Here is a 15,973-nt window from a genome sequence, read left to right on the forward strand (position 1 = left end):
AATTTATTTCATGATAAAAACAAAAATATTAAATCATCTCAAATTAATAAAAATAACAAAAAGAGAAACATCTATAATAGTTATGAGTTGAGGAATAAAACCATTTCCTCATAAGCCTTCCACACTCATACTTTCATGAGGAAAGTTTATCTATACTCTATTAAAGATGACTGTATTATTTTGTATTGTTTTTTTGAATGACAGCAGAATGCACTACAATTCATATTATATACAATCAATCAACAAGTACATGAAAAAATGTTCATCATCTCTAGCAATTAGAGAAATGCAAGTCAGAACTACTCTTAAGATTTCATCTTACTCCTGTCAGAATGGCAGCTATTATGAAGACAAACAACAATAAGTGTTGGCGAGGAGTGAAAAGGCACGCTCATACACTACTGGTGGGACTGCAAATTGGTGCAGACAATATGGAAAGCAGTATGGAGATTCCTTGGAAAACTGGGAATGGAACCACCATTTGACCCAGCTATCCCTCTTCTCGGTCTATACTCAAAGGACTTAAAAAACTACATACTACAGGAACACAGCCATATCAATGTTTATAGCAGCACAATTCACAATAGCTAAACTGTGGAACCAATCTAGATGCCCTTCAGTAGATGAATGCATAAAAAAAAGTGATATATATACACATATACATACATACACACACACATACACAATGGAATATTACTCAGCAATAAAAGAGAATAAAATCATGGCATTTGCAGGTAAATGGATGAAGTTGGAGAAGATAATGTTAAGTGAAGTTAGCCAATCCTAAAAAAACAAATGCCAAATGTTTTCTCTGATATAAGGTGACTTCCTCATAGTCGGGCAGGGAAGGGGAACAAGGGAGAAATAGACAAACTCTAGATAAGGCAGAGGGGTAGGAGAGGAAAGAAGGGGGCAGGAGGTTAGCAATGATGGTGGCATGTGATGAACATCATTATCCAAAGTACATGTATAAAGACACGAATTGGTGTGAACATGCTTTATATACAACCAGAAATATGAAAAATTGTGCAAATCTTCTTGTAGTAGTCTTTGACTTCTCATGCAAATCCTATCTATCCTTGAGATCCACACTTTACATCCTCAACATCTTCATTAAATTTCACTCCAGTGAGTGTGTGATCACTTTTGTCAAAACCCTTCCTACTCAGAGTGTGGTCCTCACTGGCAAACCCTGGCATTTGCTAACAATATGGAATCCCAGTCCTGCCCCAGACCTGATGAATGGAGCCACATGTGACCAAATTGCTTCTTGTTTTATAAGCAAAGGGAAGTTTGAGAAGCACTTGTTTAAAACACTCCCCCTCCCAATAAAGTCTGGGTTATTTTTCATACATGTCTACTAAAAATTACAAACTCCTCCATTATATGCAGATCTTCCTTCCCACTCACCCAGCTTTACAGAGCTCATGTCTGACAGATATTATTAACATGTTAAATTTCTTCATATTAAAGAAATTCGTCTTCATATCTTTCATTTGAACACATTTAGAGTCAGAATTTGATACAGAAAGAGCACTGGGTTAGGAGTTGTAATAAGGATTTCCACTTGCTAAGCATGTGACCTTGAGCAAGTCACTAAGGTGTCAGTCTCAAGTTCCATACCTGTAAACTTGAACAACCACCCTGTCTTCTAAAGCAGAACTAAGATTACACAAGGCAGCAAAACATTCATACATTTTCTTTCCATTCTCCACATACTCCCAAAAGGAGTATTTCTCCTTCCTTTACATATTTAGTAAACTTGAAGCTGCAATTTAGTATCACATCTAACCCATCCACTAGTTATCTGAAGGAGAATTGTTTTTGTCAGAATTTTCTGCTATATTCTTATCTTAGGTTACTATTAATCTCAAGTATTTGTAATAATTTAAAACCACATTCACAAAATGAAAGTTCAGTAACTATTTCTTCCTATTAATGAAATGTCAATCATTTAGAACTTTAAAAATAGTTTCTAAAAGCTTGGTAAGAGAAGCGATCCCTCTATGTATTGTAAATCCTGGCAAAGGAATTCTTCAAGTATTTCTGCACTTGAGTCATTTCTTGGACTTTGCTTTTCTGAGTCACTGTCTGATCCCCTCCACTTCTTTTCCTGCAACCAGAGAGTAGTTTCATCTTACTGGAATTAGAGGAGGCTATTTATTGTTACACTGATGTGCTGTGCTTACCACCTGTTTTCAACCTTTCAATGGCTACAGAGATATCAAGACCATGGGCAATGCACTGTAAGAATTTTTCTTCTTTAATACAATAAAAGAGGTAAGTTATCTTTCTGCTTATAATTTGGGTTTTATAATAGGACTTCAAATCAGTAATCATTAAAGCTTTATATAAAATTTAATATACAATGACCTAAAAAGTAACCCCCACCACCACCAAAAAAAAAAAAATCCCATGTCAAATTTTCTCTCTCAAAGACTACTTATTCCCAGACAATATTATCCAGAGGGGGGAATCATAGCTTAGTTTAGTTTTTAACAAAATTAAGAAAACCACAGCATCAAAAACTAGTGAAAAAAGAATTAGTCTAAGTAAAAGATGTTTACCAGTTTTGTTCCAAAAGACAGGTCCCATGCTGGTGCTAAAAAGGTCAAAGTATGAGAGTATAATCCTGAGCAATTTAGATTAGGAAGGGTTTACAATCTACAGCTTTTGACAAGTAGTGCATTTCATAACAAGTACAACTAAACATTCATAAATATCTTCAAGAAAGTCATAAAACCTATAAAGATATTTATATCCCCCCATCAATGAAATTAAAATACTCTATTATTTCTTAACTAGCCAATGTTACAGGATCACACTTTTACCATATCTCAATTGTTCTAATGTACACATCTTTATTTAATATTCTTAAAAATAGATCATAAAAATCAATGATCTTAGATTTGATGGCATATTGTGATAGCCCCTTGAAGTTACATAGCACAAAAACTAAGAAAAAAATCTTAAAATCATAATGCAAAGGTATTTTCCACTTATCAAATGAGGTTGTATCAGTCACATACACAAATTCACTTTGAATAAAGCTGGCCTAGTTAAAAAGTAACTCATGACAATGTTAGCAACACAGCACTAACAAAAATATCAGCAAATTTTTTCAAGGGGTTTAAATCTGTTTACACAACACAGTGGAAGGAGAACATGCTTTGACAACAAAGATAGCCCTTGAATTAAAATCCTAGGTTTATTACTTGCTCATGGCCATACAATTAAGGAAGTCTGTCTTTTCTCTGCCTCATTTCACTTCAGGCATCTGAAGCCAAAGGGAAACACCTGGTTGAGCAGTTACTAGTTTGGAAATAACTTAGGTAAGACACCTGACAGTGCCAGATAGCTCTTATCCAGTTTGTTTAAACCTATTTGAGTAACAGTAATTGAATATTTGAGATGCTCTGGACCCTCCAATACAGTGATTTCTCAATCTCCTTGCTACTCTTCACTCCAAATCCAGCATTTTTCTTAGAGTTGTCAACAGAAACCAGTTCAAAGTCCCTTAAGATCCAAAAGCAACAATTAAAAATGAGTTTCCAATTCTACACTTATGGTTTTAAGATCAAACAGGAGTAGGTGGTGTTTCCCTTACCCACCCACAGGGTTCAGGACCTGATGCTGAATATTACATATTCAACGAATGGTGGACAACGCATAAGAAAAAGGTCCACAGTTGAGGGCATTTAATGCCCCAACCACACTTCACACAGTCGCTCAGCCAAGTCCTGCCACTGCCCCTGTCAGCCCAACACAATTATGTTGCTTCTATGTTCCCTGGAAACAATGGCTTCTGGCAACAAGAACTCAAAGCTTAGGCTTCCATCAGGAGATGTTCACATCTGTAATAAAGAAATTTTCTCTTTCTTGTCAACAATACAAAAAGGAGAACAGAAAATATGGGGAGAAAGAACATCAAGTTATTATTTCCTAATAATGGGGAAGTTGGCATGCCCTGTACCAATATTTAATGGTAACATTACACCAAGCCCCTTTGTTGAAAAAAGTTCATCACCCAAATTTCCAAGGATCTGGAGCCTCGCCTCATCCTTTGCAGCCTCAGAAATTTGTGTGTGTGTGCTTTATTCTTGGGCATTCGATAAGTGAATACACACAATTATATACAAAACTGAGATGATTTTTTCCTTCTCAGTATTAAGCCAAAAAAATGTCTAACAACATGTCAGCCAAATTGTTTATGCAGATACACTGATTCCTTTGAAGATTATTTCCACATCTCAGTAAATTAAAAAAACACTGAAAAGCATTTAAAAAAAAAAATCTGGCAGCCATCAATAAGATTCTAATGTAATAAGAATAGATATACTTGATATTTATTTAGGGATTCCTCCCCTAAATTGCTCTAAGCACACAGAGCAAACCCTTGTTAAACTGACAGTACTTAAAGCAAACAGAGCTCAATTCAAAACAGGTGCTTCTCTCAGTGCACTAAATCGCCACTTTTTCCTTTTTTTCCTTTTTTCCTTCAGAAAAATTGGCTTATCTGAACTATGTTGACTTACACTATGTTTTCAAACCTACTCCTTTTTGAAGGAGAGAATACACTGTAAAAATTACACCTACCATTTACATTTTTAAATTTTAATGTGAGACATTTAGATTTACATGGTAAGCAGACTACCTTTCCTTAAAATTAAAGGTTTTTTGGTGACTCCTGGGCCAAGCCATCTTCAATTTACTGAGCCTATGTATCAGTGGTTTCTGAAACAGCAGTACTAAGCTCTTCAGAAGATAAGGTGATAACATACAACTCTGTTTCCCAGTTTAGAAGAGATGTTCAGAAAGGTATATGTCTCTGAGAAATGAAGGATTAAGCAACCATTCTCACCCAGGACTGGGGATCACCATGATAGAAATGATACCAGGGCAATTACCCCTAAAATGTAACTGTTTCATTAACCTAAACTCTTAAAAACAAACAATAGCCAATAAAAATCTTTCATGCCATTCTATTTAATATTTGAAAGATTTTACTTTTTAAAAGAAAAAAAAATCAAATTGTGTCAACACACATCAACATAAAAGTATACTCCTAGTTTCTTGACATTTTCTCGTTGTTTACAAATAAAACCAGAACTAAATACTGGGCAAGTCTTTTCATGTCAAAGACAATGCCTATTGCTATGTATAATTTTAACACCTAGGGCAAAAACCACATGCTTTGGTTAATTTAATCAAGCCTTTTTATGCTGTTAGTATAGTTGCCTTTTGATGGACAAATATGAGAAAAAAAAGATCAGCTAAGTTTTTTTTCTGGGTAAAAAAAAAAAAAAAACTGTGGTGTGTCTTTGAGCTCAGCAAAGACAAGATTATGAATACCTATTCCAAAATGAATAATCATAAGTCCTACAAAAACTTCTCAGATAGGTGATCTTTTAGATAGATGAGATCAGAACTTATTTGTGAACAAAAAACTTTTCACATAAGTGAAAGAGAAAACAGGCAATAATAAAAATAAGCCAATCAATGTGAAAGCTCTGAATCTAAATTAGTATTCTAGATTGCCTTTTTTTAATTCATTAAAGTACTTTTGGGTTATGCTCTTTTTTAAAATACAGAAATAAAGTTTTTTAAAGACATGTTAAAATACATAAAATGTGTCAGAAAAAAAAAACAGGAAAAAAACTGAGTCTCGAAAAAGTTAATAAAACTGAACTGGCCCCACATACACAGGGGCAAGAGCAAATAAACTTAGCTGTCTGTACTTTGGTCTCCAGTCTTACTATTCTAACAACAACAACAACAAATGTAATGAGATAACTAAACATAAATGTCCAAAAAAAACCCATATCTGTTTTAATATCTGCCCCGAATAGAGAGAAGGCATAAGACTGAAACAGCCATTCTCAAAAATAAAGTCCTGTAGCTTATAATCACAATTTAAGTAACCAGAGATGATTTTTTTACTCCATATTGCCCTACAGGTACACATACCTTCACAGGATCAAAAAAAAAAAAAAAAGGATGGCCAAGTTATGAAAATGTTCACAATAATTACTCAATACCATTTACCGAGCACTAACTATAATTCCAGGGGCATACACTTTACATACATGACTTTGTTTAATCACCACAACATTCTTATGAGGTAGGGGTATCACCCAAGGGGTACTGTTGGATGAGTTCCAAGCAAAGAGTCCTTAATCTGTCTTATTTACTGAAGTACTCCCAGGGTTTAGCACAGAACTTGACACAGAGCAGTCAACTATTACTTGCCATATTGAACTTACAGAGAAATTAATCCAGCATGAAGAGGAAAAACAACCTGTGTAAGGTCATTCAGCCACCAAAAAGTACAGGATATGATTAAACTCAAATCAGGAGATACCAAATCCTCTGCACTCATCCAAGATGCTTCTGTCCACCACAAATTGCTACACATCTATGGAATGTTCTTGTTCCATTCCAGGGAGAAGTGACTGAAACCCAGCCTGGGGTTTAATAGAGACAGTTCGTTTGAACTTCTCTCTTTAAGCTTCTTTGTGTTCATATTCTTCAAATTGTTTTTAATTATGCCAGAGTCAAAGCTAGTATGACTAGGGTAAGAGGTGCACTTCAGTGTTTAATGCTAGACAAAGGTAAGAGGGACCACAGCAGCCAGCTTGACTGTGGAAGCAGTAAGCCTTACAGTAAAATCATTGGTAAAATGTCTTATTAAAATAAAACTAATGACTCTTCATAAGAAATGACCTCTATTACGGGTTCTTGTTCTTCAAAAATTCTATTCCTTGCCATGCAGCTTCTACAAAATATTCCAACTACTTATATAATCACATTTTTCCACCCAAACTCTGAAGATTTTAGATTTATTTCAAAAGATGATACATAATTGGTAATCATGATAGAAAAGGCATAGAATATTTCTAGTACTTCATGTATACATATTTATGTAAATATACATCCTTCCAATGTCAGTTAAACCAATTAGTATTTGTCATTTATACATCAACATAAGAATTCATTGAAACTTCCACCGACTACTTCGAAAGGCACATGGTGCAAAGTTCATATTTTATATTATTACTCACCACAAAGAGGAAACCAACCCTCTTTTAAACTGTACAAGTTTCGGATTGCATTGTAATATGCCATATCATTACTCTGGCATGATAAGTGAAAGGCAATTGAAACCAAAAGTTCATTGACTGCTTTGCCAGACCTACTTGCATTTGAAGGATAAGAACAAATAGATGAAGACTTATGAATTTCTCCCCATGTTCAAAGCTTGGTTTTAAAAGGTTCAGGAAGTCTTCCAAATTAAAATTCAATTTTTAAATAAGCATTTACACCTATAGTGTCAGGTATCAAGGAGAAAAAGGAAATAATATGTGTTCCCTGCCCTCAAATAGTCTCAGAAAAGTTACACATAGATGAGAAAAGTGCTTGATACCCAGCTGAAGCTACTGTGTCACCAATCAGAAAGTTTCCTGTTTAAAAGCTTATACAATTTCTATCTTCCTAGAGAACCCTATACATTTTTTACACATGTATTCCAATGGTGAATTCATGGGCCTATCTCCCCAACTATCATGTGAATCCCACTGAGAGCAGCTCTCCATTAAGTACCTGTCACATAGAAGATGACAAATGCATGAATTCTCTAAAACCAAAATTTCCTTTCCCCAGACTGTCATTTTGTACTCTGTAGCTTCAGAAAGAAATTCAAGCATATACACCCTGCTACCTCTATCCTTACACAAATGATCAGTTAAACCAGGCCAGAATAGAAAATGAAACTCGAGAGATGAAAAATAAATGCTTACTACTTCTATAGTTACTAGCGAAGCTCATATTTTCAAAAACAGCTGAGAGAACTATAGATATGATAGAGCGTGGAATTTTAAAAGTTAGATTCATTCAGCATAAGCAGCCCTACAGACAAAATTTTGAGAAAGAAGATTATCTTCCACAAGTCTCTGAAGGGCCTTGATATAAAACAAATGCTATCTGATCAGGGGAAGTGACAAACTGCTGTTGTCACCCTGTCATCTGCTCATGAATTGACTCATATCAACTGCTAATCAGATCAGGCACCAAGTGAGACTCTTTGAAACAATGAATACACATGAGGTAACTTTTAAAGATAAAGACCTGGCCAGATCCAGCATGAAGTCATACCCAGCAGGCGGAAGAATCAGACCCCAAGGCTTTTGGGGATTTGAGGGAGCAGAGAGCTCAGTAAGGAGAAGTGCCATCTAGAAACTTGTGTATCTGAGAAATAGATTAAGAACTTGAAATGAAGAAAACAGACACAATTAAAATTTCAGTCCTGCTATAGCTTATCCCAGACCTGCCTCATATTCCACAACTTTTCTTTGCACCTAAGACTCTTGGACAGTCAAACTATGCAATTAAAAGAGCATTTACAAACTGGGCCACACATTTTTGCTACTAGCCTTTAACAGAAGCTCAGACATCTGAAGAATTAATGTCCCCTCCCAGTAAATCCCTATCCCCAAAGAATGGCTGAATGGGACAGAAATGTATACAGTACAATGAGCTTCCTTTCTGTTTTTCCCTTCTCACAAGATGATAGTAAGGGAACATTTGAAAATAATAACATGAATTGGCAGGTGGAATTCACCATGTTCAAGGTACAGATCCAAGATTGGATCATTAACCTTGCTTTAAAAAAAAAATTAAAATGTTGAAAAATTCATTTGAAAGACACAGATTTGGGAAATAAAAAAATATATATATAAATCTAGATTAAATCAGAAAAGGGCAGAAATTAAAGAACTCAAAATAAGTATATTTTTACTTGCATGAGTAAACCTTAATACACTCACACCCATCAAGCTCAATTTGAGAAACTGTTAGAAAAAGTTGTCATCTGGGAACCTGACTCCTAAGAAATGACTTACAGCATTGCCACAAAAATCAAGCACCCTTTTGAAGCTTTAGAAACACTTCCATCTTTAAAATATCATTTTTAGCCTCCTTTATTTTCATGATGGAAAACGTCAACACTAATTTTGCTTCCAACCACTGTTCCTTTGGCAACTAGCACATGTAAAGACAGATTGTTAATTTCTGTACCCTCACTTTAGTACATTTTAATAATTTAGTCAATATCAATGTTTATTAAAGTTACATTTTATACTTAAAACATTAATACCCTAAATAATGGTGGAGAGTAAGTCTCTACCAGAAAATAATTTATTTGAATGACTGAAATATATTGTGCTCCAAAAAACTGCCATCCTGTAATTATATTATGAACAGAATGTATCTGAAGAAGTGCTAAAAAAGCTGGATTGAAAGAGTAAGGGGGTGGAAAGTAAAAACATGTTTACAATCTGTTCAAATTCTCAACCTAAAAATTTAGATTTAAATCTGTTAAAGCAACGGTTTCAATACAGGACATAGTTTCTAAGATAAGTTGCTAAACATGTAAAAATAAAATTGTTAATGTTAAGTTTCTAGCTTTCTTCCAACTCTGAGTACACCAATAGAGGACCTCTGACCTACCCTGTTGAGTTACTTTCACCTATAAGCAATTGCTCCGAACTTCTATCAATGACCAGATGCCACTACAGAGACCATGACATTTGCTCTCACAGGTCCCCAGTATGCAGTGGCATGTGCATATGGTCACTGTACTTAATCTTCTACAGATGTTTTACAGAAGGTGTGCATAGACAGCTCTGTGAAGGTCACACCACCTATTCTCTGTGGATTGTGTATGATAAATTCAGTATGGATGTCTATGTTAAATTCAGTAAATGGCTATTACAATGTAAGCTGAATTTCACACCCTTAGAATGGAACAGACCTCCATCTACCCCCTACGGAGAATAAATCACAAATTTGCTATTGGGAAGAAAGAATGTAAAGATGGATCCTATCCATTAAATCAAAGATCTCAAAATTAAAAGTGGCAATTGACTCTTGGAATAGATGAAATACCAAAATGAATGGAATCATTCAAACATAGGAAGAATTCAAACTACTACTTCCTGTAATGTAAAATAAATCAGAAAATTAAAGCATATGTAAGTATATATAATTACAGACATATAAAGTGTACTCTGGTTTTGTTTCACTTGTGAAAAGTTAAACTGTAAGTCTCAAATTGCTGGAAAACAGTTTTATTTAAGGGCCTGAATTATTGAAGTTATCTACTAGCAACTTCTGCTATTATTCTCAACACACAACTCTCCCAGGTTGCACACACCCACTCCATATTTATTCTCTCCACACACTAACAAAAAGCACCTCAAGTTCACCAGCACAGAGGATAATATCAACTATCCATTCCTGTTTGCTCTCAGTATGGCACGGTTACATTGCACTTGCAATGAGGCCAATGACGGCTCTATACACTGTTAGGTGCAACCTAAGTAGCTGAATAATGACAGACCATTTAAAATAATCAGAGCTTGACACATGTTGGTTCAACTGAATGTATAGATGAGCAAAATAATCTCAAAGTATTTATACACATGCTCAGATAAATCACAATAAGCCTTCATATTAAAATAGATAATAAGCCAGGCGAGGTAGCGCACACCTATAATCCCAGCAGCTCAGGAGGGGGAGGCAGGAGGATCATGGATTCAAAGCCAGCCTCAGCAATTTAGTGAGGTGCTAAGAAACTCAGTGACACCCTTTCTCTAATTTAAAAAAAAAAAATACAAAATAGGGCTAGAGATTTGGCTCAGTGGTTGAGTGCCCGAGTTCAATCCCTGATACACCCTCCAAAAGACAAAAGAAAATAGACAATAAACGTAACACAAAAATGGAGCAATTACTATATATCTACAAGTAGTTGCATTCTAATAGTGTGTCAAAAGTCTGTCACTGTCAGTATCCTTCATTTCCACATGGCTATCTTGCTGGCAAAGAGGATTCAAGTATGGAATTCTAAGCCAGTTTCTCAACTCTAGCATTATCAGAAAAATTCTTCATTATTGAGACTGTCCTTTGCACTCAAGAGTATTTAGCATCATCCCTGACCCAGTGGATGCCTGTGGCACCCCTCCCCAGCTATGACAACTAAAAGTGTCTCCAAACATTGACAAGTGTCCCCAAGGAGGCAAAACAGCCTCCCATTGAGAACTACTGACCTAATCAAGTCCTTTAATCTACAATAATAATAGGACAATATTTGACCTATAGGAGCCTCCACATAAGAACAAAAACTAAAAACTACAATGCATTACTATTCAGTAAGCAATTATTTGCTTTCCTTTAAACCTGCTTCCTTTAATAAAAATGCTGTCTCAGGGCATAAGAGTTTAGCCAAAATTTTTAAAGAAGTCATTTGCCAGCTTTCTTGTGTCTCAGCTGGGAGGCTCCAGGGCTCTGGAAATGGCAGACCCAGAGCCAACCAGTCGTCCCTTCATCCCAATGATCAGGGGAAAAGTTCTTACTCAAAGTTCTCGCTCAGGCATCCTTGCTGGAAAGACTGAGGCACACCTTGCTTTGATAGACTTGTGGTTTCCACTGAAACAAGTTATTCTGCATACTTCTTACTACAGCTGTAAATACGTGACCTCTCGGTTTCACTTTGCCAGTAATTTAATTTTATTAAAGGCTGAACCCAGATACTGATTTTTCTTAAACATTTCAGACCCAATAGCTCCTGAAATAAGCTCCAAGAAAGCTTGGTACATAGCACACTTGAAATTAGGAACCAACAAACATGTTTTGCCTATTCCTTAGCCTACTCAAATATAAGATGCAGAGTTTCAAAACAATAGGATTTCAGGGGAAAGCAATCTTATTCTTAATTGACACCAACAACTCAAGCAAAAGATGACTTTTAAGATCTAAAGTTTCTCTGCCTATCAGCTGTGAAAGAATATGCTGATTAGGAAAAATAGAACAAATGCATTTAGAAAATTTTTTTCATGGACATTAAACACAACCTCACATACTACAGAAGGAAACATTTCAGTAATAAAACTTAGGATATCTCAACTACCTTTCAATTAATCAAAACTGCAAACTCTTCCCTGACATGCACATAGCGCTTCCATAGAATCAGAAAAACATTCAACAGATACAGAAGCAGGTATGTTTGAAACTGCTCATTTAAAAATATGTATTGTTAGACTTTAAAAGCTAATGCTACCTGAGATTTTAGATTGTACTATTAGAAGACACTGTATACGATCAAAAATATTTATGTAGTTATTTTCCTTCATTTAAAAAAATGGCCATATTTAAGATTTTTATACTCAGTTTTTAATGAACACTGAAGCCACTATCCAGAGACTATTAACTACATAAACTAAATCTTTGTCTAAGTCGGTATAAACTGATTTGTTTTACTTTCATTATCTCTACAGATAGAACAAAGTATTTATTTCCTCACTTGGAAAAATGTTAGTTAGGCTTAAGAGCCCTGGTATGGAGGTAGTTATCATTAAAAAATTAAACAATTTTCCTGTCACATTTATCTGGCAATATGAGTTTATTATTGATTTCTTGAAAGCAAATTAAATTTATAGAAAAACAATCTCAGAAGAGCTTAAAATCAGAGTTCCTGAAACCATACACTCACATATGAACACCATTTTCCACCTAAATTTCAAGAGTATACCTACAGACATGCTTTCAAGCCCACTTTGGCTTTCTTGTCCAAACTACTGAAAAAGTGAGAAACAGTTCATTTTTTTTTTTTTTTTTTTTAAAAAGCAACAACTGACAAGGTCTTCACAGGCATTACATGCTGGTCTCAGGCACTTCTACCTTCCAAATACTAATAAAGTTTTTTTCACCACTGTCCCACTCTAATTTTTTATGTTAACATAAAATTTTTATGTATCTTAATTCCTAATATATGAAAAACTATCTTAAAATAATTATTTTTACTGTGTGAACTATAACATGATCTCTAAATACACTTGATAAATATAATGAATATGCTCCACATAAGCAACCAAACACTACCACATTGGACAAGCATTAAAATATGAACTACCACTTTGGTCAGTACAGAGATTTACAATAAGACTATGAAATGCTACCAATTACAGACAACTTCACATTCACAGTCCCTGAGCCATTTTTTAAATAGTCTAATCGGAATGAGAACACAGGAAGACAGAGAAGAACAAATTTTCAGTAATCACAAGCTCTCAGCAATTATTTCACTTAAGCTGCAAGTCCTAGTTTAAAAAAATATATAACAAACCAATGAAACTTACTTGACAGTGACTCGATTAGATAAATCCTGTAGATCCCCAGGATGGAAAAGCTGGGCTTCTTTCAATCCAATCTGTTCACAAGCTTTCAAAAATACGTTTATATTATCCTGTGAAAAGAATTGGAAAGTGAATGCTTAGCCGAGCTCGTTCTCAAAGGTTACAAATTTTTATGATACAACTTCCCAGCTTCAAAGTCCAATTACAGTCAGCAAAAGAGACGGCAGCAAGACCCATCCAAACATATATCAGGAAAAAAAATACATGGGCACAAATAGCCTTTCAGTCTTCCAGAGCATAAAAGGCAGTGCTATCTTATGTGCAAGCATACACTGCTTCTGTGATCTTTGTGACTGGCACGTTAAACATTACCTGTTATAGGACAAGTGCCTAGCCACTGAGCAGTAATCTACACTTTGATGTCAGCTCTGTTCTGCAAACAAACGCCCTCTTCCCAGCTTCGCACGACAAGCCTCACCTCTCCTCTTTAAAAATAACTCCAGCTACTGACATTCACCCACCCAGAAACTGTTGGCAAGGAAGAAATAAGAGGAGGAACGTTCTGTTTCTATGATTACAAATTACAGAATGACTGTGGAATACCACACCTGGAATCTGGGTTTGGTTGCCGAGCCAGCTCTTGACGGACAGGGAAACCATGCTATAAGACCAAGGAGAAGCCTGGTGCTCATTGGCTAAATCACACAGTTTAGGAGTGGCACATTATTCACTCCCTGCACCTGTTTAAAGAGCTGCCTCCAAAAAAAGAAAAAGAAAGAGAGAAAGAAAATCTATCCAAGGCTCTCCTCATATCTAATTTCAAAACCCAAACCTTTCACTCACAAACCAATGCTTCTCATTAATGTAAATTGCTGTACAAACACGGACTACTATGTGTCCTATTTTACAATCAGCTGCATTTCAACCACACACATTTGGTTACCAAAATTAGCTTGGGCTTCATCTCTACTACTCTTAACAAAGATGTAATGTTTTGAACAACTAATAATAAAAAAATAATTAATTAATTAATTAATTTTAAAAAAGAAAGCACTTTGTGGGGCCGATGTGGGATGATCCTATGTAAGCTCTTGGTCTTTGCTTTGTCAGGGATTTGGGGTACAGGAGTGTTCCCCTCACCAGACAACACTTATTGCTGGTCTACTTCAGCATTCGGGCAACACCTCCTCTAAGCTGTCTGCCTCCCTGAAACCTCACCTCCCTCCCCAGGAGTTCAGGGACCAGAAGATACTCATTCCCACAGTAAGGAAAGTAAGAATGGTGTGGCAAAGGGAGAGGGAATGATTAGAAAAAGAAAGGAGAGATAAGAAGCAAACTGAACAGCTTGGGTTCCTGGAGAGTGAGGGGAGTTAGGGAAAGTGCAGGAGGAGGGGTGACAAGAGAAAAGCAATGCTGATGGCTAGAGAAGTAAGGGGCATCATAAATCAATCTCTATTCATAGAGGTGGTAGATCATTCTAGTATGTTCTTAGTAAAAGGCACTGCAAACTACCTAGCTAGAATTTGAAATCCATGAATCATTTTAAATAAGATGATTCCAAAGATTAAAAAAAAAAAATTTAAGTCAAAAGTTGAGTAACTCAATGAGAGACACTGAATGTGACTTTAATTTGACTTTATGTAGAAAAAAGAAGAAATAATTTATTGGCAAAATTCCAGGAGAAACAAAAGGTAATTGTAGTGTTGAATACACAATTTCTAGAAACTATACTATCTGTAATTACCAGATGATACATGATTATGGTCTAAAACTGGCCACTGAGGAGCAGAGGAAAACAAATAGTTTGGTTCACCAATACTCCAAATTCTACAGGAAACAATTTCATATAATAAATGGAAAAATAAACTGATAGAAGACTTCCCATCAACTTAATTTGGCTCTGAATGTTTAAGGTATTATAAACTATTGGGCTGGGGATGTACTTCAGTGGTAGAGCACCTGTCTAGCATGTGCAAGGCTTTAGCACAGCAAAAAAAAAAAAAAAAAAACTTTGTTTTAACTAACATATTATAATACTTTAAACTCAAAGTAAACTTATGGAACTTCAAGTCAAAACAATTCTTCACATATTTTATAGAAGTATTATCAACATTCATCTAGTTGACAATATGTACAGGTTGACAAGGACAAATAAAGCCACACATTCCTCAAAACCCATCTAAGTCTTTAAGGAGAAACCACTTAAAATCTAAAGTGACTACACCTCGAGACAATATTCAAGAAAAAATACAATTAACGATTACATGTTAGTCTTATGTAAATCCTCTATCTGAACCAAAAAGCAGAATATCTTTTAAATGGTTGACTTCAAGCAGAAAACCTGGTAAATAAAGTCACACAGAGCCTATACAACAGGAACAGCCTGTACTTAGATCAGAACTAACCTACATCGTGCTTACTAGACTTGAGCCCACTGTTAATTTATTTTTGCTATTTCAAAAGACCCAGGCAGAGAGCTGCCTCAGGGAATATACAAAAGTATAAAATTTTCATGTCTGTTGAAACATCAGGAAGCCATACTTAGTCATACCCAGGAAAGTATTTAGTCCTCATTTGATGGAACCATTTTTACTTGAAGTTACCAAAAATGAGAGTAAAAATAGATGACAAGTGGAAACAAATCTTATCTAATTGGACTGGTAGCCAGAACTCCAAATTAGCTCACCACTAACCAACTGCATGGCTTTGGAAATCTTAGTTAATCTTTCTGGCCCCATCTTCCCTATGTGTTGTAACAAGTAGAGTGTGGATCTGTAACCCATTAC

The 15,973-nt window shown here is 35.4% G+C and overlaps 1 protein-coding gene across 12 annotated transcripts in view; it reads right to left on the minus strand.

Annotated features, from left to right (window-relative positions):
* Lmo7 (LIM domain 7) overlaps positions 1-15,973 on the minus strand; it is a 217,411-nt gene that overhangs the window by 84,659 nt on the left and 116,779 nt on the right. For 8 of the 12 annotated variants that reach the window (XM_048801284.1, XM_048801288.1, XM_048801285.1 and 5 more), the window contains exon 5: positions 13,191-13,297. In XM_048801284.1, the coding sequence (XP_048657241.1) occupies positions 13,191-13,297 (107 nt within the window). The other 4 variants (XM_048801289.1, XM_048801286.1, XM_048801290.1 and 1 more) reach the window with 3 other exon arrangements.

Source organism: Marmota marmota, unplaced genomic scaffold (genome assembly GCF_001458135.2).
Source record: "Marmota marmota marmota unplaced genomic scaffold, marMar, whole genome shotgun sequence".
Classification (NCBI taxonomy): Eukaryota; Metazoa; Chordata; class Mammalia; order Rodentia; family Sciuridae; genus Marmota; species Marmota marmota.